This window comes from Bolinopsis microptera, chromosome 9 (genome assembly GCF_026151205.1).
Source record: "Bolinopsis microptera isolate Bmic1 chromosome 9, MBARI_Bmic_1.0, whole genome shotgun sequence".
NCBI lineage: Eukaryota > Metazoa > Ctenophora > Tentaculata > Lobata > Bolinopsidae > Bolinopsis > Bolinopsis microptera.
The window spans coordinates 16220903-16244075 of NC_087080.1; the positions used below are offsets into that span (position 1 = coordinate 16220903).

The 23173-nt window shown below is 37.6% G+C and overlaps 1 protein-coding gene across 5 annotated transcripts in view; it reads left to right on the forward strand.

Annotated features, from left to right (window-relative positions):
- LOC134820482 (uncharacterized) overlaps nucleotides 1-23156 on the forward strand; it is a 37233-nt gene extending 14077 nt beyond the window's left edge. The window contains exons 1-7 of one of the 5 annotated variants that reach the window (XM_063830874.1): nucleotides 4107-4580; nucleotides 4841-4987; nucleotides 15656-15826; nucleotides 17476-17677; nucleotides 17944-17970; nucleotides 22783-22859; nucleotides 23053-23156. In XM_063830874.1, the coding sequence (XP_063686944.1) occupies nucleotides 4157-4580; nucleotides 4841-4987; nucleotides 15656-15826; nucleotides 17476-17677; nucleotides 17944-17970; nucleotides 22783-22859; nucleotides 23053-23156 (1152 nt within the window). In that variant the 5' untranslated portion in view covers nucleotides 4107-4156. Of the gene's footprint in view, nucleotides 1-4106; nucleotides 4581-4840; nucleotides 4988-15655; nucleotides 15827-17475; nucleotides 17678-17943; nucleotides 17971-22782; nucleotides 22860-23052 lie in introns of those variants that run through there. The other 4 variants (XM_063830875.1, XM_063830876.1, XM_063830878.1 and 1 more) reach the window with 4 other exon arrangements.
- The last annotated feature ends 17 nt before the right edge of the window (nucleotides 23157-23173 follow it).

A 23173-nucleotide genomic window follows, 5' to 3' on the forward strand; every position in this document is an offset into this window, starting at 1 on the left:
CACCTAGTTGCTTGGTGGAGATTACGAGTGTTCTCCACGTACACCTAGTTGCTTGGTGGAGATTATGAGTGTTCTCCACGTACACCTAGTTGCTTGGTGGAGATTATGAGTGTTCTCCAAGTACACCTAGTTGCTTGGTGGAGATTATGAGTGTTCTCCACGTACACCTAGTTGCTTGGTGGAGATTATGAGTGTTCTCCACGTACACCTAGTTGCTTGGTGGAGATTATGAGTGTTCTCCACGTACACCTAGTTGCTTGGTGGAGATTATGAGTGTTCTCCACGTACACCTAGTTGCTTGGTGGAGATTATGAGTGTTCTCCAAGTACACCTAGTTGCTTGGTGGAGATTATGAGTGTTCTCCACGTACACCTAGTTGCTTGGTGGAGATTATGAGTGTTCTCCACGTACACCTAGTTGCTTGGTGGAGATTATGAGTGTTCTCCACGTACACCTAGTTGCTTGGTGGAGATTATGAGTGTTCTCCACGTACACCTAGTTGCTTGGTGGAGATTATGAGTGTTCTCCACGTACACCTAGTTGCTTGGTGGAGATTATGAGTGTTCTCCACGTACACCTAGTTGCTTGGTGGAGATTATGAGTGTTCTCCACGTACAACTAGTTGCTTGGTGGAGATTATGAGTGTTCTCCACGTACACCTAGTTGCTTGGTGGAGATTATGAGTGTTCTCCACGTACACCTAGTTGCTTGGTGGAGATTATGACAGATCTGATGTAGCATGATTGATTGGACCATAATGATCAAACTAGGTACTAGAACTGGGTACGGTAATGTCATCTAGACCTATCTAGAACTGGGTACAGTAATGTTATCTAGACCTATCTAGACCAGGGTACTAGATATAGAGCGGAGACCCAGCCTCTGCTCGGTACCATGCAGCCCCCCCCCCCCCCCACTGACGTAGTGTAAATTACATTGTTGTTTTGCATTAGTCTTACTCTGTAGACAGAGACGCAATGTTCGGTGATATCTCCTACTCTATACTATATATATACTCTAGCTTTTATTTCATTGTCAACTTTACAATTTACATATATATATATTTTTAACACATATTACAATAGTGGAGCAGAATCACGCCCAAATTTGGTACTGTCATTTCCTTATTTTGACTTATGTGTATAATTATATATTATGTTATATTGGTACGTTATATTGGTACGTTATTGGTAGCTCGATACTTGTTGACCCCATTATTACAATGATCTGAGACACTAGCGTTAGAAGTTAGAACGAGTCTACCGTTACAGGTTATATCCATGAAATGAGTTTCAAGAAGTCATGTTTTTTGTCTTTTATTCCCGTTATCTACATTTCAGTTTTCAATCCTATAGTCTTGTCGGACACTGTAGTTTAATAAAGATTATCACTGTGGGAGTGTAGGACACGCATTCTATCTAGCTCTAAAAATATATTTATATATTATGAGGTCTAGTATTGCTTCTGATCGATGTTTCTTGGAACTGTCCGTTTAATATCGGAGTAACGGTCACGCGGGAGTGAGGTTAACAGAGTGGCCCCCCTTAACAGTACCCCCCCCCCCCCCCCCCCTTAACAGAGTGACCCTCCCCCCCCCCCCTCCTTAGTGAGGTTAACAGACTTACACAGTAAATATACTGCTGGTATTCGAAATATAACTATCTGCAAACTATCTGCAAATAGTTGACCTCTAGTTGTAAACACGGTTAGTACCGAGTAGTTAGCATGGTCCGAGCCTGCCCGTGTCTATACCTGCCCGCGCCACTCTACCGGGGATTAGTGGCTCATTTGATCTTTGAGTTTTTTGTGCCTTCTAATGTAGGTCTCTGATTGGTTAGTGTGTGTCACGTGGTTTGAATACTGTCTCTGATTGGTTCTGATGTTGATCCATACTTTAAGCCGCCGCCTACCATGATTACTATCGTCAAATACTTAGGTGACGGATATACGTATTTCTTTCTGAGTTTTCTACAGAACTAGAAAAAAATGAATTATAAAACTAGAGAGCTAGAAAACCCTAACTCTTTAGATTTATAGTTCTCTAGTTCTCTACGGTTCTAGTTTTCTAGTTCTCTAGTTTTATAGTTCTTTTGTTTTCTAGATCTGTAGCTCTCAGGGACGTAGCCAGGATTTTTCTTTGAGGGGGGCTGTCGGCGAGCGAAGCGAGCCGACGCGTCCAATTAAGCTGCGCAGCGAGTGAAGCGAGCAAGCTGTGGCAGGGGTCTGGGGGCGCAGCCCCCAGCGGTATCCAGGGGCGGAGCCCCTTGGCGGGGGCTAGGGGGGCGCAGCCCCACGGAAATATTTTGCGAAACAGGGTGTTTTAGACGACATTTGGCATTAAAGAAATTTGTAGGACAGCAATAAACTGGGATTGAAAAGAATCATTATCAAGTACTCACGTAAATTCGGTAACTTCACAACAGCAATCTGCATTCTCCAATCAAAATTTACGACTTACTCAGGCCTCATCGTCTTAAGATTTTTACATTTCCTACGGTCTAGGGGACACTATTGACTATAATTATAGAAGTCTTCTAGAATGTTTGCTTGGATTTAATGACATATATTTACTAATCCACAGATCAAATCTTTGACTGACTGCAGTCATAAACACAGCCCAGTTACCAGGCGACCATGGGGACTAGGGGGCTTATCTTTTTTCTGGGGTTCGATTTTTTCCGGGGGGGCTGCCGCCCCCCTAGCCCCCCCCCCCCCCTGGCTACGTGCCTGCTAGCTCTCTAGTTTCATAGTTCTCTAGTTCTCTAGTTTTCTAGTTCTCTAGTTCTCTACGGTTATAGTTTTCTAGTTTTCCAGTTCTCCAGTTCTTTAGTTTTTTAGGGTTTTCTAGTTCTCTAGCTCTCTAGTTTTCTAGTTCTCTAGGGTTCTAGTTTTCTAGTTCTTTTTTTCTAGTTCTCTAGCTCTCTAGTCTTCTAGTTCTCTAGGGTTTTCTAGTTCTCTAATTTTCTGGTGCTCTAGTTCTCTACGGTTATAGTTTTCTAGTTTTCCAGTTCTCCAGTTTTCTAGGTTTTTAGGGGTTTCTAGTTCTCTAGCTTTCTAGTTTTCTAGTTCTCTAGGGTTCTAGTTCTCTAGCTCTCTAGTTTTATAGTTTTATAGTTTCTAGTTTTCTAGTTTTCTAGTTTTCTAATTTTCTAGGGTTCTAGTTTTCTAGGGTTCAAGTTTTCTAGTTTTCTAGTTCTTTAGGGTTCTAGTTTTCTAGTTTTCTAGTTTTCTAGTTTTCTAGTTTTCTAGTTTTCTAGTTTTCTAGTTCTCTAGGGTTCTAGTTCTCTAGTTTCTAGTTTTCTAGTTTTCTAGTTTTCTAGTTTTCTAGTTTTCTAGTTTTCTAGTTCTCTAGGGCCTAATATTCTCAGTTGTAACATCAGCTGCAGACCATGCACCCTATTTGGAGTTGAACCATATAAATCATGTTTATTACTTGTTGAGGTTGGGGGAACATTGCTCAATACCTGGAATACACGCATCACAAGACATGTGGAATACCCCACACTGGCTAATATATTATAAATCAAAATGGAGCAGGACCCCTATTGGTTAAGACAGTGACGCCCCTTACTGGTGATGTAGTGTCACGTGCTACCCATTACATACTCTCATTGGATTGTTTATTTTGTAATCTTGTTTTAATAAACTGCACGCTTTGACCGGCCTTGACGCTGAAATTCTCAAGCAGTTTTAATACTACTCTAATAACGGCTCTAATAATACGGAGGTTTCATTGTAATACCACATTTAGTGTTGAAAGTGATTCAGTAGTCAGTACCTCTCTGATCTCTCTCTCTGATTCAGTACCATCGAACGATTGTTAGGTGTTTTAATTGTTTTCAAGCTGTTATTTTAAATTAGATTTAACTTATTCCTGCTCGTTATAATTTTTGTTGGAGAGTTTGCCGTTCGTATTGATTGACATGTACTCTGTACTGTTGATGTACTACTACTCTGTACTGTTTATTTTGTAGCATTACTGATGCGTTTTCCTCCCTCTAATTATATAATTGAAGAACTGGGTAATAACTTATAAGCTATAACTTGCTAATAAGTGTTAACATACATAGACTGCACAGTGTTAACACCTTGCTTATACCAGCTCTTATATGGTACAGAATGGCAACCTCCCCATTTGAGCTCCTCACCACTTCACATGGTAAACAAAGCGTCCACTGATCTACGTCAAGCTTGTCAGACCGCCCTGGCTTCCACTACCATGTCTGAGTCAAAGATAAAGATCGGACTTACCCGGGGTTTGGTGGACGGCGGGGAAATATTCGCTCAGTTCTCCCTCTCCTCTACCGCCCATTACCAGCATCTCTTCACCTACATCAGTGCCATTTGCTCCCGAGAGAAGGTGCTGGCTATTTACTGGTTTAACCGTCACGACAGGGAGTTTGTTCTCATCCACGACAACACTTCTATGGACCTGTGCCTTGTCCAGTCCGGGCTCCATGAGATTCTCTACATAATAACAGAGAGCTGCAGTAAGCTGCACGGCTACAACTCTAAACATAAACCTGAGCCCATACAACTCAAGACTTCCTCCCCTAGCTCGGGGCCTAGTCCTGATACAGGTAAATTAGCTTTAATTCCAATATCCCGGCCCTTCCTCTCCTAGCTCGGGGCCTAGTCCTGATACAGGTAAATTAGCTTTAATTCCAATATCCCGGCCCTCCTCTAGCTCGGGGCCTAGTCCTGATACAGGTAAATTAGCTTTAATTCCAATATCCCGGCCCTTCTCTCGCGTTGTGTAAACATTCCTTGTATAATTGACCTTACACTCCTTGTATAATTGACCCTATAACACTCCTTGTATAAAACTTGTATAAAACAGCTAACTTGGAGCGGTCTAGCGAGGAAGACCAACCGAGCAGCACTCAGCAGGGAGAACAACACATTCCTCTAAGGAAGATGAAGAAGAGTGCTAGTTTGGAGTGGAGTTACGAGCATCCCCCCTCCGTACAGGAGGTTTCTTCCAGAGGTAAGAGTGCGAGTTTGGAGTGGAGTTACGATCATCCCCCTCCGTACAGGAGGTTTCTTCCAGAGGTAAGAGTGCTAGTTTGGAGTCGAGTTACGAGCATCCCCCTCCGTACAGGAGATTTCTTCCAGAGTAGGTAAGAGTGCGAGTTTGGAGTCGAGTTACGAGCATCCCCCTCCGTACAGGAGATTTCTTCCAGAAATAAGAGTGCTAGTTTGGAGTGGAGTTACGAGCATATACTCCTGTGTTTGTTTGTTTATTCGTTTGTTATTTTTTATTTTTGCAATATTAGGATGTAATTAAATAAGCTGTTTAGAATAAATTAATTGATCAGATTCAGTAGTTACTTCACTGTTTGAACTATGAAGTATATCCCGGAGTGGAGAAGTGTATATTACTGATGTTCAGATGGCTATATTTTGTTGGTACACACACGCAGTGGCGTAACGTTGCGCCACTGCACACACTACGCAGTCAACACTTGCGTTCATCTATTTGTCCCTCTCAAACTTAATCGTGTATCAAGACATCAGACTTGGTTTATATTGAGCAAATTTATCCCCTGTCTTTTAATATTCAGCGCCGTTTTGCCTCGAATTAAATCATAATTAATAAAATTATACAGTAGACTTGGAGCCCAGTTTTTAGGTAAACCAAACCATTGACCTGGTTGAGAGCACGCAGGACAACAACTCGGTGAGAGGTGTCAAATTTAGCGCGCACCCACAAAGCCCCACCTAAATACACACTAGGTGCAAATTGCATTGAACAGGCTAGTGTCTGTTTTACCAATGATCGTTGGGAGCTGCTGATTGGTCGAGAGGGAGGAGATGGGGAGCTGCTGATTGGTCGAGAGGGAGGAGCTTCTCTCATTTTCTCATCATATCTCAGACATGAGGAGACCTAACACTACTTGCTTAATTAATCGGTTTTATCGGTAATTTTACCTACGTTTAGACCCGCGGTTAATTAGACTGACTATTTTACTGATTGCTTGACTCGTCTGACTCAAGTTTACACAATTTGAATCTGGGCGAATGTTTGCTTTAATTTTGATATAGTTCGTGTTTAGTCGTGGTCTAGTCGACCAGTAAATTAGTAGTAGTATTAGTATTATTAGTATTAGTGATTAGTATTAGTCTTAGTACTAGTAATATTAGTAGTAGTAATATTAGTATTAGTAATATTAGTATTAGTAATATTAGTATTAGTCATATTAGTATTAGTAATATTAGTATTAGTATTAGTATTAGTAATATTAGTATTAGTATTAGTATTAGTAATATTATTAGTATTAGTAATATTAGTATTAGTATTAGTAGTAGTATTAGTATTAGTATTAGTATTAGTATTAGTATTAGTATTAGTATTAGTATTAGTAGTAGTATTAGTATTAGTATTAGTATAAGTATTAGTATTAGTATTAGTATTAGTATTAGTATTAGTATTAGTATTAGTATTAGTAGTAGTATTAATATTAGTATTAGTATTAGTATTAGTATTAGTATTATTAGTATTAGTATTAGTAATATTAGTATTAGTATTAGTATTATTAGTATTAGTATTAGTAATATTAGTATTAGTATTAGTATTAGTATTAGTATTATTAGTATTAGTATTAGTAATATTAGTATTAGTATTAGTATTAGTATTAGTATTATTAGTATTAGTATTAGTAATATTAGTATTAGTATTAGTATTATTAGTATTAGTATTAGTAATATTAGTATTAGTAGTAGTATTAGTATTAGTATTATTAGTATTAGTATTAGTAATATTAGTATTAGTATTAGTATTAGTATTAGTATTATTAGTATTAGTATTAGTAATATTAGTATTAGTATTAGTATTATTAGTATTAGTAGTAGTATTAGTATTATAGTATTAGTATTAGTATTAGTATTATTAGTATTAGTATTAGTAATATTAGTAGTAGTATTAGTATTAGTAATATTATTAGTATTAGTATTATAGTATTAGTATTAGTAATATTATTAGTATTAGTATTATAGTATTAGTATTAGTAATATTATTAGTATTAGTGATTAGTATTAGTCTTAGTACTAGTAATATTAGTATTAGTAATATTAGTATTAGTAGTAGTAATATTAGTATTAGTATTAGTATTATTAGTATTAGTAGTAGTATTAGTATTAGTATTAGTATTAGTATTAGTATTATTAGTATTAGTGATTAGTATTAGTCTTAGTACTAGTAATATTAGTATTAGTAATATTAGTATTAGTAGTATTAGTATTAGTATTAGTATTAGTATTAGTATTAGTATTAGTATTAGTATTAGTATTAGTATTAGTATTAGTATTAGTATTAGTATTAGTATTAGTATTAGTATTAGTATTAGTATTAGTATTAGTATTAGTATTAGTATTAGTAATATTATTAGTATTAGTATTAGTAGTAGTATTAGTATTAGTATTAGTATTAGTATTATTAGTATTAGTAATATTAGTATTAGTAATAGTATTAGTATTAGTAGTAATATTAGTATTAGTAATATTATTAGTATTAGTATTATAGTATTAGTATTAGTATTAGATTAGTATTAGTATAGTATTAGTATTAGTATTAGTATTAGTATTAGTATTTAGTATTAGTATTATATTAGTATTAGTATTAGTATTAGTATTAGTAATATTATTAGTCTTAGTATTAGTAGTAGTATTAGTAATAGTATTAGTATTAGTATTATTAGTATTAGTAATATTAGTATTAGTAATAGTATTAGTATTAGTAGTAATATTAGTATTAGTAATATTATTAGTATTAGTATTAGTATTAGTAATATTAGTATTAGTAGTAATATTAGTATTAGTATTAGTATTAGTAATATTAGTATTAGTAATATTAGTATTAGTATTAGTATTAGTATTAGTATTAGTATTAGTATTAGTATTAGTAATATTATTAGTATTAGTATTAGTATTAGTATTAGTATTAGTATTAGTATTAGTATTATTAGTATTAGTAATATTAGTATTAGTAATAGTATTAGTATTAGTAGTAATATTAGTATTAGTAATATTATTAGTATTAGTATTAGTATTAGTATTAGTATTAGTATTAGTATTAGTATTAGTATTAGTATTAGTATTAGTATTAGTATTAGTATTAGTATTAGTATTAGTATTAGTATTAGTATTAGTATTAGTATTAGTATTAGTAATATTATTAGTATTAGTATTAGTAGTAGTATTAGTATTAGTATTAGTATTAGTATTAGTATTAGTATTAGTATTAGTATTAGTATTAGTATTAGTATTAGTATTAGTATTAGTATTAGTATTAGTATTAGTATTAGTATTAGTATTAGTATTAGTAATTAGTATTAGTATTAGTATTAGTATTAGTATTAGTATTAGTATTAGTATTAGTATTAGTAATAGTATTAGTATTAGTATTATTAGTATTAGTATTAGTATTAGTAATAGTATTAGTATTAGTAATTAGTATTAGTAATTAGTATTAGTATTAGTATTAGTATTAGTATTAAGTATTAGTATTAGGTATATAGTATTAGTATTAGTAATTAGTATTAGTATTAGTATTAGTATTATTAGTATTAGTATTAGTATTAGTATTAGTATTAGTATTAGTATTAGTATTAGTATTAGTATTAGTCTTAGTATTAGTATATTAGTATTAGTATTAGTATTAGTTAGTATTAGTATTAGTATTAGCTATTAGTATTAGTATTAGTATATAGTATTAGTAATATTAGTATTAGTATTAGTATTAGTATTAGTATTAGTATTAGTATTAGTAATATTATTAGTATTAGTGATTAGTATTAGTCTTAGTACTAGTAATATTAGTATTAGTAATATTAGTATTAGTAGTAGTAATATTAGTATTAGTATTATTAGTATTAGTCATATTAGTATTAGTAGTAGTATTAGTATTAGTATTAGTATTAGTATTAGTATTATTAGTATTAGTAATATTAGTATTAGTAATAGTATTAGTATTAGTAGTAATATTAGTATTAGTAATATTATTAGTATTAGTATTAGTATCAGTATTAGTAATATTAGTATTAGTCATATTAGTATTAGTATTAGTATTAGTATTAGTATTAGTATTAGTATTAGTATTAGTATTAGTATTAGTATTAGTATTAGTAATAGTATTAGTATTAGTATTAGTATTAGTATTAGTATTAGTATTAGTATTAGTATTAGTATTAGTATTAGTATTATTTTTTTTTTTTTTTTTTTTTTTAGAGAGGCTGGGCCTGGTTGGCCCACGAGAGGATAGCATATGAATGCTTTGCCTACCTCTGGGGTATGGCAGTCCTGTGGGAGGATGCCAGTGGAATCAAGATGTGTAATCAAGGATGATGGTAAGTGTTGTGGGGTGTGTCATAGATAAACGCTTAAGTGGTGGTTGAGTGTGGAAGAGAGAGGCGAAATAAGACGGCGTTAAAGTAGTCGCTATGTTACACCTGTCTGGTCCAACTCCTCTGGCACCACTAAGCGTTTAGTGTGGTTTGTAAAGTTGACAATGGTGGAGATGTGTTGGTTGTCGAATATGTCATTGACAGAGAGGTAGTAGTCCCGGAAATATTGACCTCTTATTTGGGCAATAGCCGGGCACTGTCCGAGAAAGTGTGAGACAGTCTCCTCTTCGTCGCCGCATTTAGGACAAGCACTTGTGTCTGATTTGCGAATGGTGTGTAGGTGTTTGTTGAGGCCACAATGTCCCGTGATGAGGTGCACTGCAGTTCTATAATTTTGTCTGTTGTTACTGAGTGTAGTGTTGAGATTTTTGATGATGTTGATGTTTTTATGTCCAAGTGTCAGTTTAGTGTGTCTGGGACCATCAGTAATCCATGATTCTTGATTAAGTTTTGTGACTTTGTCGTTGATCAGGCGTTTGATGTAAGATTGTGGAATTGGGCAATTCAAAGTGGATTCACTGGTTGTACCATTTTTGGCCAGCTCGTCTGCTTTTTCATTACCCCACAATCCAATGTGTGCAGCTATCCATCTGATCTCTAAGGTGTTAGTGGATCCGAGTGTATTGAGGGTGTCGTAACAGTCTCTAGTAGTCCTACTCCTCGTTGAAGGTGAGGATATGGCTTGAATAGAGGAGAGACTGTCTGACCATATGATGATGTGTGTGTTTGTATAAGTTGATAGATATTTACAAGCTTCGATGATGGCAGTGAGTTCTGTTTGATAAACGGTGCAATAATCGGGAAGCTTGAATGATCTTTCATCTAGTGTAGTGTTGTTGTTGTCTGTGGTGATAATATAACCAGCCCCGCTACCTGAGTCTGTGCGTGACCCGTCTGTGTAGCAGGTGATGGTTTCACTGGGGATGTTGTCGATGGTGTTTTGGAGTGAGCCTCTATAACCAATGTTGTCAGCTCCAGGAGTGGTGACCGTGAAGCGTCGTTCAAGCATCATGGTTGGTATAGATAGGTCTCTCTCTGCTTTGGGTGGTATGTTGAGATCTACCATGAATTGTTTGTTGATAGTGGTGTGAGTTGTGATGGTACCTTTTCTGGGGGCGATAGTTTCGAGGGTTAGGCTTCCATAAGCTTGAAGCCTGGCTGTGCCCTTTGCTGCTTCACCTCTCAGGAAAAGTATGATATCTGGAGTGTTAGTGAGGTGGTTCAGTGCGATGAAGGGAGTACTAGGCATGGCACCAGACATCATTCTCAATGCCAATGCCTGAACTCGTTTGAACTTCCTCGCGTTGGTGTCTGTTTGGGTTGCTCTAATCCATATACTACAGCAGTATGATAGAATAGGTCTGATGACAGCGGTGTACATCCATTTGCATGTTTTAGGGCTCATACCCCAAGTGGGGCCGACAGCTCTTCTACATTGCATAAGGGATGCCGTAGCTTTTTTGGTGGTATTGGTGATATGTTCATTGAAATTGAGCTTGCTGTCGAGGGTCACTCCTAGGAATTTGGCAGATTTGGATAGACCTATGGTGGTGTTACCCACCACCACAGGTCTTAGTGTCCATTTCTTATTCCAGGTAAACATGACTATTTGTGTTTTGAGTGCGCTTATGGATAGATCTTTGGTTTGGCACCATTTTTCTATTGTGTTGATGGTTTTGCGTGTTCTGTTCCAGATGATGTCTAAATCATTCCCCTCCGCTAGAGAGAGCAGATCGTCTGCAAAAGCTTGCAGATAACCTGGTATGTCTCTTGCGGTGTAGGCCAGGAGATCATCGACTACCAGGTTCCAGAGGAAAGGGGAGAGGATGCCACCTTGAGGGCACCCTCTCCGGATCCGAACCCTTGTCGACTTATCCTTATGATTTAATGTGATGAATCTGTTAGTTACCATGTTGATAATCCATTGTGCTGTGGCCAGATCCACTTTCGTGGTCTTGATAGCGTCAGAAATAGCCTTGAAAGAGACATTATCAAAAGCTCCCTCTATATCTAGAAAGACGCCTAGGACATATCCCTTCTTAGCTATCCTGCGCTCGATGGTGTGAGTAACTTTATGAAGGGCTGCTTCGGTTGAACATCCTTTCTTAAAGCCAAATTGTCGTTTGTTGATGTCTTTAGCGATATTAAGGTCGTGTTGCATATGCCACAGTATCACCTTCTCCTGTAGTTTTAACATCACTGGAGAAAGGGTGATAGTGCGAAATGACTTTGGTTGGTTGTAGTCAGTTTTTCCAGGCTTTGGGAGAAAGATTCCAAGGGATTCTTTCCACAAAGTTGGAATGTGTTGGGTTTCATGATTTTTTGTCATAATGGTTCTGGTGATGTCTTTGATGTGTGTCCAAGCTTTCTGTATGATGATAGGTTTGAGGGTGTCGGGTCCAGCAGCTTTCAACGGATCGAAGGATTTAAGAGCCTCCTCGATTCTGTCTGGGCTGTAGATGGTATTGAGTAAGGTGGTGGTGATTGGTAGAGGACCAGGTGGAGGCACTGGCGGATCAGTGACACTATCCTTGAAGTGGGTTCGTGTCATGACCTCCAATGTCTCCTCTGCATTTTTGGTGATGTCTCCGTTTGGTTTGTAAACGGCTTCTAGTGTATGTTTGTTGTCGTTACAGGATTTCAGAATCTTATTCATCCTTCCGGATTCCTTAACAGACTCTGTTTCCTGACAAAAAGTTCTCCAGGCATTACGCTGGGAGTTGGTTATAAGTCTGTTGTATTGTTTGTTGCTCTCTCTAAGAGCGAGCCACAGGGCATCAGTCTTCTTTTTGCGGGCAGTAATCAGTTTTTGTCTTATTCCCCTCTGTGCTTCCTCTACTTCTTGAGTTAGCCAGGGGGGTTTGCGGACGGAACTTGAGATGTAAGTAATGGGGCATGCCTCCTCGAAGGCTTCCTTTAGTGCAGTATTGATTATGTCTATTTTGTGATCAATTTCAGTCGTAGTGTTGATTTGTGTGTTGTTAAGGTTGGGGTTATTCGATAGGATCTCATCAAATCTGTCCCAGTCAGTGTTTTTGACTAGTCGGATCTGTTTGGGTTCCTTCTTTGGCCCTGTAGTTATATCGAACATAATATAGCGATGGTCAGAGTTGGAGTAAAGGTCACTAACATGCCAGTTACTAATGAGATCTCCTCCCAACTGGTTTGTTATTGTGAGATCGATAATTGAGTTGTGGCCTCGAGAGTTGAGGAAGGTTGGGGATGATCCTTTGTTGGCACATGACAGCCCTAGGGAGGAGAGAAAGTCAAGAAGCTCCTCTCCCCTTTTATTGCATGCCTTGTTCCCCCAAAGGGTGTGGTGGGAATTGGTGTCCGACCCTATAATGAGCGGGATGTTGTTATCATTTGCGTATTTTGCTAGAGGTGATGTTTCTTGTGGCGGTACCGGCCCATTTATATCCATGTACGAAGCTGCCAGAATGAGTTCTGTCGAGCTGAGTTGGATTTTAATGGCCACTTGATCGGGTGTTGTGAATTGTGTAAGTTCCCAACATTTTACTGTCAGGTTTTTGTGCAGTACAATAGCGGCACGGGGTCTTTTATCCCCGACCTTGTAGTAATATTGGGTGAGATCCTTATTGATGGGTGGTATTAGGTTTTTGTTATTAGAGTACGGTTCTGTTGCAAGAATGATTGGATTTCTCCGGCCGTGAGTGTTGATAAGGAGGGTTTTCCATGCATTGAACTTGCGTTTGAGATTAATTTGGGTGACAGAGTAAGTTTCAGACTGCTTATTGCGTGCTGCAATAGTAGTTTTTAACTTTTTTTGGCGTCTCTTCTTTTTTGTGCTAGTTTGAGCGTCATTGAGCGGAGTGGAAGCCGTCCCTCCCCCTAGACAGGTATTATGACCTATCATTGCCGGTGGGGCGCTGAGGAGTTGGACAGGGTCGGGTAGCAGCAGCTGGCCCTCCAGAAGGTACGCATGGTCCCTTCCAGACAAACAGCCCCCGCCAGACCTTCCCTGAACATGGCTCCCACAGTCCGCTCAATAGACGTTTGTGTGTGAAATTGTGTTTGTTGTTATCTTTTGTTTGTGACCATATGTTCTCACGTGGGTGCGCGCACCCGCGCGAAGATATGATTTTTTTAGCTTTTAACACAATAATGTCGTATGTCGGTTGGACCATTGAGACTTGCCGAGAGTCAAAAGTGGTCGGTTGAAAGTAGGTTGTTGGTCTGATCGCAATGCCAACTGTCGATTCAAAGTCCCCATCCGGCCCGACTGCAAACAACTTTACTTGCTTAAGCTGGTCGTTATGGATAGTGACCGTCCCTCCAGTTGGCACCACTGTTGGTAGTAAAGGTTGGTTTTTGGTGTTGTTACAGTATATTACTTTATAGGGTTCGTGGACGGTGCACAAAGTGCATGAGTCAGACCCAAGAGTCCGTGCACATACATTCGTGTTTGCCGAAGCACACTCTATCCACGATCTATAAAGCAAATGGTTGATCAGTGAGGGTGTATCGTGAGTTTTAACACTTTCTGCGAATCGTAGAAAGATGCTGAGAAATACTACGACGACAGTGTTGAAATGCCGCCCAATAAAACAGGGAAAATGGGTGCTAATGATCGGCATTAAGGGCCCGACCTGAAGCGCACACCCTAAACTTCAAAAACCCTATAGCTCAATGTGAATGAAAGCTGTGAGAGCTCAGGGAGGAAGGATCAGGTGAGTTAAATAGCCAAAAGAAGTGCACGTGCGACTTATGTCCAGTGATGCCCAGCTGGACAGTACGGCTTAGTTTCGGCAGGTCGAGTGAAGCCGAGTAAGCCCCCTTACCACGTCAAGGTCACTTAACCGACTCCAGGCTGCAGTTCCAATCAATCCAAGAATGAAAGACACGAACAAGAAGTGGGTTGAAAGGAATTACAGTCAGATAAATCAGAGTAAGTGGGCGGAGTCTTCACGAATGCTCTGGTGCTCAGGACTGACTCCGCCGCCGTACTTATAATCCCAGCAATTCTAAAGCGTCCAGGAGGCCCCAGACGAGAGGCGGGAGCCCAAACCCCCCGTGCTAGCCCCGAGAAACGGGTCCAAGGCCCGAGAGTTTGACAAGAGCCAGGATCGCAATGCTAACTGTCGATTCAAAGTTCCCATCCGTCCCGACTGCAAACAACTTTACTTGCTTAAGCTGGTCGGTATGAATAGTAACCGTCCCTCCAGCCAGCACCACTCACCCATCCCCGCCGCACCCCCGTGCCAACCCCCAGATCTCAGACCATACCACGAGGAGCACGAACCCACACCAATCCCGCCCAGGACCCACCCAGCCGCTCGAATTACCGGGAAGCTGCCTGGCTAATGCTCTGGACCAGAACAAAAGGGGGAGTATTAGTATTAGTAGTAGTATTAGTATTAGTATTAGTATTAGTATTAGTATTATTAGTATTAGTAATATTATTAGTATTAGTAATATTAGTATTAGTAATATTAGTATTAGTAGTAATATTAGTATTAGTAATATTATTAGTATTAGTATTATAGTATTAGTATTAGTATTAGTATTAGTATTAGTATTAGTCTTAGTACTAGTAATATTAGTAGTAGTAATATTAGTATTAGTAGTAGTAATATTAGTAGTAGTAATATTAGTACTAGTAATATTAGTAGTAGTAATATTAGTAGTAGTAATATTAGTATTAGTAATATTAGTATTAGTAATATTAGTATTAGTATTAGTAATATTAGTATAAGTATTAGTAATATTAGTATTAGCATTAGATTACACTATAACTGAGCCGCTGTTGTTCTTGAAAGAACTTGTATCATGCAGACTATTCGCAACTATTATTTCGTACATTATGATAAACAAACCTGCTGCTCTAGTAACTATAAACCTGATAGTAAGTATAAAGTCAGTACCACCACTTTACACTTTACAGTTAGCTACATTTTTAGCGGTCTTAAGTTACCCCCATCTCAGACGTAAAACTACTCAAGTTTTAAGAACACAGATATATTAATAATATTGTGACTACACGACCGTAATGACATTAATATTATTCCTTCTCCATAGTATTAACTGCTTATTTAGACTGAAACTGAATTAATGCCTAAAGTTAATAAATAAATGAAGCAATATTTTGCTGTTATAATGATTACAGCTGTAAATGTAATGAATTATTTTAAGATTTTCTGTGATTAGCATAATTATCTTGCTTCTACATAATGCGCTAAATGCACTAAATTTCAATACTCTTGTCCGATTAACAAGCAATTTGACCGTTTCAGATGAGTCTGCATTTGATATGACAGCTAGGGGAGAACGACCAACCTACTACCCGTACTTAGAGCACTACCAGCCGAGCTACCCCGCACGACCCAAACCCCACAGAACCCCCACTAGAACGAAGCGTGCCGAGCCTAAACTCAACAAGTACCACTCCCAGTCCGACCAGTCAGGTAATTAGTTAATTAGTTAATTAATTAATAGTCAGGTAATTAGTTAATTAGTTAATTAATTAATAGTCAGGTAATTAGGGGTTATTAGGGGGTAATTAGGGGTAATTAGGCTTTAATTATTGATTATAAATAATTATCATCTATACTTGGTACACTAAGCTATTTTTACAGAATAGCTTAATTTAGCTTAATGTACCAAAATCTCCTAGACCAATTTCGGATAAGCAAAATGTGTAAATATCACAGCGATCCCCACGTGATGCCCTTATTAGGAGATGTAGCGATCTTATATTTTAGTACTTCTCACTTTACGGTGTGAGATTAAGAACACAAAAACACCACCAACCTGGTGATAACAATTTCCAAAATGTAGAACATCTAAAATCTATAACCTCTAAAAACTAGAACCTCTAAAAACTAAAATCTTTATCTTGGATGAAATTTTGGTGGCTGTTAAAATCACGTAAAAAACACATGATACTTTATACATTCGCACACCCAGAGGTGACAAGAAGCTTCTTTGAGCCAAGTGATGGAGAAAAGCGCTCTTTTCCTTTGACTTGTCATGTACCCCTGTTAACTGTGAACATATTTCGTCACTAAGCGTACATAGTTTGACAGTTGTCTGCTGCAAACAGTTTTCTTAACTAGCTTAAAACATAAAACCCGCATAGCATGTTTCATATCAGAAGGAGGGGGTCAGGAAAGGAGAAAAGGGCTTTTCACAATATTTGGAGTTGTGATGAATAAACCGATGCATTTCTCTCAAATCTTACTAATATAAACTGAAAAATTGTCTCGATCACGTGATATGACTGTCATGTAAAAGGAAGTTGGTCTAATTTCTCGTTAGGGTTAGAGTTTCAGTATATGCTTTTGTTAGGTATTATGTTAGGGTTAAGGTTGGGATCCGATTAGAGGGTTAGGGTTTCGAATAGTCATTCAGGGCCACCTAGAAGACGTTTTTAAAAATTCACGTGACATAGTCGAGTATAGAGTGATTAATTATTATGCCGCACTTAACTGCCCGGCCGGTTTAAAAGGACCTTATAAACCGTTAAAATACATTATTGAAATTGGGTTGAATGAACTTTTAAATAGTTTGAATAAGAACTTTAGGCCCCGAAGTGGTGTCATAATCCCAAAATAAATAAATATTGTTGTCTACTGAAACTGTAGGGCCCATTTCGATCTATCCCACTTTAAATAACACCTGTTACTTTGATTGCCTAACTCTAACCCTAACTAAACTGAGATGAGCCCATGGCCATTTTAGTGTTTCCCGCGATGCGCTACTATTAACTAATTAAGTATAGTACAGGGTCTATGCGCAGCGCGACCCAGTGCACAGGGGTGCCATAGTGCAAAGAAACTGCTGCTGACTGCTGCTGACTGCTGCTAACTGCCGCTGACTGCTGCTAACTGCTGCTGCGCCGCTAGCAGGAGTTAGCAGGAGTTAGCAGCAGTCAGCAGCAGTTTCTTTGCACTATGGCACCCCTGTGAGTGGCAGTAGTGCATCGCGCTACAACATACAAATCTGTTCGCCGAATTTGTAAACCGACCTTTTGATTTGTGTGCATAAACAAACTAACAGTAACACTAACAAAGCTTGCTTTTTGAATAAATCTAAGATATTTGGTACTAATCAGGCTCACTGAGCGACTCAGATGAAGCTGCAAACGCAAAAGAAGTTGACCAATTCGTGGAACAAGAGCCGCCGAAAAGGAAAAAGAAAGCAAAGCGGCGCGCGAACCGTGCAGCACTTGAACAGAAGAGGCAAGAAATAGAAATGGAGAGTTTTAAAGAGTTCGCTTCTACTGTGACGGCCGATTATCTTGCAGAAATGTGCAGGTAACAAATCATCTCGTGATGATCATAGTTTTATCATTTTATTTTATTTGTCTGTAATCGTACGTGTTTGTGAAAACTGAAATATCAATCGTAGTTTTACGTTCGGTGCCTGTGCGGTATTACGTCGTGTATTTGTTTAACTTTACTAGTTTAGAAGTTCAATCATTTGTATTGAATTAAATTCAATGCGTATACATATATTGTATACCAACGATATTGTATACCAATATATTGTATACATATATTGTATACCAACGATATTGTAGGGAGAGAACTGAAACAGAGCGAGCGAGGTAAGTACAGACTCGGCTCGATCTTTGTCCAGCACCAAAGCCATTTTTCTCCGATTCATCCGTTTGGGAATTTCACGACTTCATATTATTTTTACACTTTGGTTTCTTAAATGTGGGGTTATCTAAAAATAGCAAATAAAAACTAGGATAGGATTAATTTCTTTTTGTAGGGTTGAGAAACGTTTGGTATGAGAATTGCTACCATAGCTACAAAATAGAAAATATTCCAATTAGAAATTAGAAATTAGAAATTAGAAATTAGAAATTAGAAATTAGAAATTAGAAATTAGAAATTAGAAATTAGAAATTAGAAATTAGAAATTAGAAATTAGAAATTAGAAATTAGAAATTAGAAATTAGAAATTAGAAATTAGAAATTAGAAATTAGAAATTAGAAATTAGAAATTAGAAATTAGAAATTAGAAATTAGAAATTAGAGATTAGAAATAAAAAATTAGAATGATCTTTGCAATTTAACACTTGTATCCGATCAAGAAATTATTAATAATAATATAGGATGAGTTTCAACAAACTGTTACAAAATGCACTTTTCCATTAATTTATTTCATTTGACGACAGCCAATAATGATTACTGCTTGGATTCAACTACTTTTTAATTGCTCTGGAATGTGTTTAACTATTATAAACAGAAAAATAATTATACAGGGTGGGCCAAAAGTCAGTACCCATACGTTGCAGATGGAACCTACTTGTTCGAGGATTCCGTCGCCAAAATTTGAAAATTCGAATAATTTAGACCACCCCTTTCAATATTAAAACACTTATATTGTTTTCTCTGAACATACTGGACGCCTAATTTTTTATTAGGCGTCTGAAAAATGATTATTAAATATTGCATCGTGAAACAGATTAGGAATGACGAAATTATCAAGCATTTTGTGTATCTCGTTAGCAAAATTGATTGGGTGATTATGTGACACCGTGACATACATACATGCTGCATGAAGAGGTCTCCTCCTAGTCGTTGGAGTGGCCTGCATCACACACATCTCTTCTACGGTGTAACATGTTCATTGTTCCTTCATTCCTAACTGTTTTACTACGTCTCTGCTGATGTTATCGACACCTGTAAAGTAGCCCGGTTCATAAAACAAAAATATTATCCAATAATTACGGCGATAGGCTTATCTGTTGTTCCTTAGGCCAAATAACTACCAAAAAAATTTTGAAGCTTCAACTCCAACCGGAAACACCCCCACATGCCACGCCCATTTTTTTCATCAATTTTTAACAGGTAAAAATCTTCATATCATCAATTTAGGCATGAAGGAGTGCTTTTAGTGCTCCAACAGTTTGGGGTCTAATAGTAATGGTAGAAAAAGGTTAACTTTAGTCAAAGTCTCAAGTCTCCACGGCGCTTGGTTTAGGCGCACCGGATCTCGCGTCTCCGCCTCCGCTGCGTGATTGGTGGCGCCAGAACTAAAGGTCGTAGAGACATGAGACTTCAACTAAAGTTAACCTTTTCCTACCATTTATATTAGAGTAGCACAGATTCAGAGCTCTAAACACATTCCTTCATCATTAAAACGACAATCATATGAATTTTGCCTGTAAAAGTTGATATCTTGATGTCAATTAACATCGTAAGCTTTTAAAACTAAAATTAATTAAATGAGTCATAATACTTCACACAATATTTACACACAATATGAAAATATAAATACAGGAAGTCTTTTGGATTCCACGTCTCCACACCCTGGAACTGTCAGAGGTAAGAACACTAGAACAGTCTTTTATTAATAATCCAACAATCATATTATATGAACCTTTTCAGTTGAAACTTCGTTGGTTGCATTGTGTTGCAAAATTTCTTGCATTACAATACTAGTGAAATTGCCCTCTTCCAAGCTCTCTTACAATGAAGTCGCATTCCGGAGACTAATGTTTATGAATGAGCAGTCACTGTCGAGAACGAGCTGGTCGAGTATTGGGAATATGCCATCTATGGCGTGGAGAATTTCCCCTCTATACCGTGGAGAATTTCCCCTCTTCATGAATCCTACAAGAATTTAACAAGTATTCCCCCATCTTGGAGAGGGAATCAGTCCTTCAGCTTCAAGAAATTCAGTTTACAGAAGAGATTCATTTAGATGTTAGATCCATTACTGATAACTTGGTAAAGGAATTAGAACCAGATGCTACTTTGTTAGCTAATGCTTGGATATTTATAGTTATTTACTTAACTTTGTCTTGACGTATCAGTAAGAGATTACTGTACCTCGTTATTTACGAAGAAATCATCAGACCTTATTAATAGTGATCGGTGACCCTGTCAGTGACGACTGACGAGCTATGAAGGAATCATTGGATCTCATTGATAATGATCCTGTCAGTGACGAGCTATGAAGGAATTATTGGACCTCATCAATGCTGATCCTATCGGTGACGAGTTATAAAGAAATAAAGACCTCATTTAAATCCTAGTTTGACGAAAATATTCCTCTGGCAACAAAATTCCTTTTGGCAACGAAGATTAGACAGCTTGCTTGTGAAGACTTGGCGATCCGAAAACCAGGGTACCTAAATCAGAACCTGCTGACTTCTTTAAAGGATCAGTTCCACTTTCCAGTGCAGGGACCGAGAAAAGTTCAATATCGAATCCAAGAGACTTCCTGTATTTATATTTTCATATTGTGTGTAAATATTGTGTGAAGTATTATGACTCATTTAATTAATTTTAGTTTTAAAAGCTTACGATGTTAATTGACATCAAGATATCAACTTTTACAGGCAAAATTCATATGATTGTCGTTTTAAGGATGAAGGAATGTGTTTAGAGCTCTGAATCTGTGCTACTCTAATATAAATGGTAGGAAAAGGTTAACTTTAGTTGAAGTCTCATGTCTCTACGACCTTTAGTTCTGGCGCCACCAATCACGCAGCGGAGGCGGAGACGCGAGATCCGGTGCGCCTAAACCAAGCGCCGTGGAGACTTGAGACTTTGACTAAAGTTAACCTTTTTCTACCATTACTATTAGACCCCAAACTGTTGGAGCACTAAAAGCACTCCTTCATGCCTAAATTGATGATATGAAGATTTTTATCTGTTAAAAATTGATGAAAAAAATGGGCGTGGCATGTGGGGGTGTTTCCGGTTGGAGTTGAAGCTTCAAAATTTTTTTGGTAGTTATTTGGCCTAAGGAACAACAGATAAGCCTATCGCCGTAATTATTGGATAATATTTTTGTTTTATGAACCGGGCTACTGTAAAGTCAACCGCATTCTCGAGTATACAGACCATCCAGCCTTTGCGGGGTCGTCCTCTCAGTCTCTTTTCATAGTTTTGTTTCCACTTTCCATCCAGTAAATACGATAGGGCGGCCTAAAAAATTCCCATAATGTTTAACGGGGTGGTTAACAGGGTCACCTTATCACGTGATTTGGTAAGCCGATCACCTGATCTCACGTAATGAATAAACTCGTTATGCTTCGTATCTCGGCGGGGGGATCATAAGGTCAGAATCGTACGTGACGTTGGGGGTGGGTCATATTTTCTTCCAAAACGCAGTTAGTACTTATGTACTAAGTGGTGGGTCTGCTGCTCATTTCCCAGAAAAACAGTTAGTACATGGTACTAAGGGGGTTGTCCAACCCCAAAGAAACCCATTTTACCTCTAATTTCAATTTTGGGAATTAAATGGGTTTGGAGGTTTTTTTCCTTTTTTTTGGGTTTTTAAAAGGTTTTTTTTCCTTTTTTTGTAACTTTTTATCTAATTCGACTACATTGAAAACAGAACCCCTTCTAAATAATGGGTATAATTTGCCCGTTTCCCAATGTTTAATGAGCTGTTTAAAGCAATGTATGGGTGGGTATCTTATTTTATATAGACACAGTATAAAGACACAGTATAAAGACACAGTTAGTACCGTGATTTCTCAACAGTTAGTACCGCAACTAACTACCGGGGTAGGCTCCTAAATATTTTCCGAAAAAACAGTTAGTACCGGGTTGGGTGGGTCTTTTTTGTAAATTCCTAAGTTGCACTTAGTCGACGTCACGTACGGCACTTGATACCTGATCCCGAAATGCGAAAATAAACCTTCATTTGAAAAAAATGAATACGAATATTTTTCGAGTTGACAAATTCCTCGAACCAGTGGTAGTGGTGGTACTAAGTCATACCAGAAAGAATTATTTCAATTGGGCACTCAGTGACTGAGCTATAAAGGCCAATATTTTTCGAGTTGACAAATTCCTCGAACCAGTGGTAGTGGTGGTACTAAGTCATACCAGAAAGAATTATTTCAATTGGGCACTCAGTGACTGAGCTATAAAGGCCAATATTTTTCGAGTTGACAAATTCCTCGAACCAGTGGTAGTGGTGGTACTAAGTCATACCAGAAAGAATTATTTCAATTGGGCACTCAGTGACTGAGCTATAAAGGCCAACGTATGGGTACTGACTTTTGGCCCACCCTGTATTTGCACTACGTTACTAATTGTTTTATTTTACTGTACAAATTATCTGCATTTGTGAATGTGTCAGGCATGAGATAATAATATTGCAATTGGTACGGAATGAGTCTGGCATGAGTCTGGCATAAACTCCGTTTTTTTGTATGCACCCATACAATATGTTATTCTGATTGATTGTAAATATTCCGACCGTTTTCCGGAACCTATATCGGGCTCCTGAAACCCATATAGGGCACTTGGAACCTATATAGGGCACTTGAATCTATATAGGGCACTTTGAACCTACATAAAGCACTTGGGACCTATATAGGGCACTTTGAACCTATATTTATAACCTAAGCGTTGGTTTGATTACAACAACTTTACAATTTCAGTAAAGCGTCCAACGGTAGGAGATTGATCTGGGTAACGCTGTGGTTAGCCTCCTTTGTGTATGCCTGGTATAACATAGGTGAGTCTATCTACACTCGTATACACTATACAGTCAAACCTCTCTCAAACCGTGCCTCTATACCGTGCCTCTATACCGTGCCTCTATACCGTGCCTCTATAGTCTATACCGTGCCTCTATACCGTGCCTCAATACCGTGCCTCTATACCCCCCCCCCCCCTCTTCTCTAAGTAACACTATTCTATATCCTCAGCACTCAGTATAGGAGTCTTTATGAGTAAACCGACAGCAACGAAACTAAACTTTTACGAAGCCGTCCAGCGACGGTGTCATTTTCCCGACCGTGACCATTTGTAACTTTAACAAGTTCAACA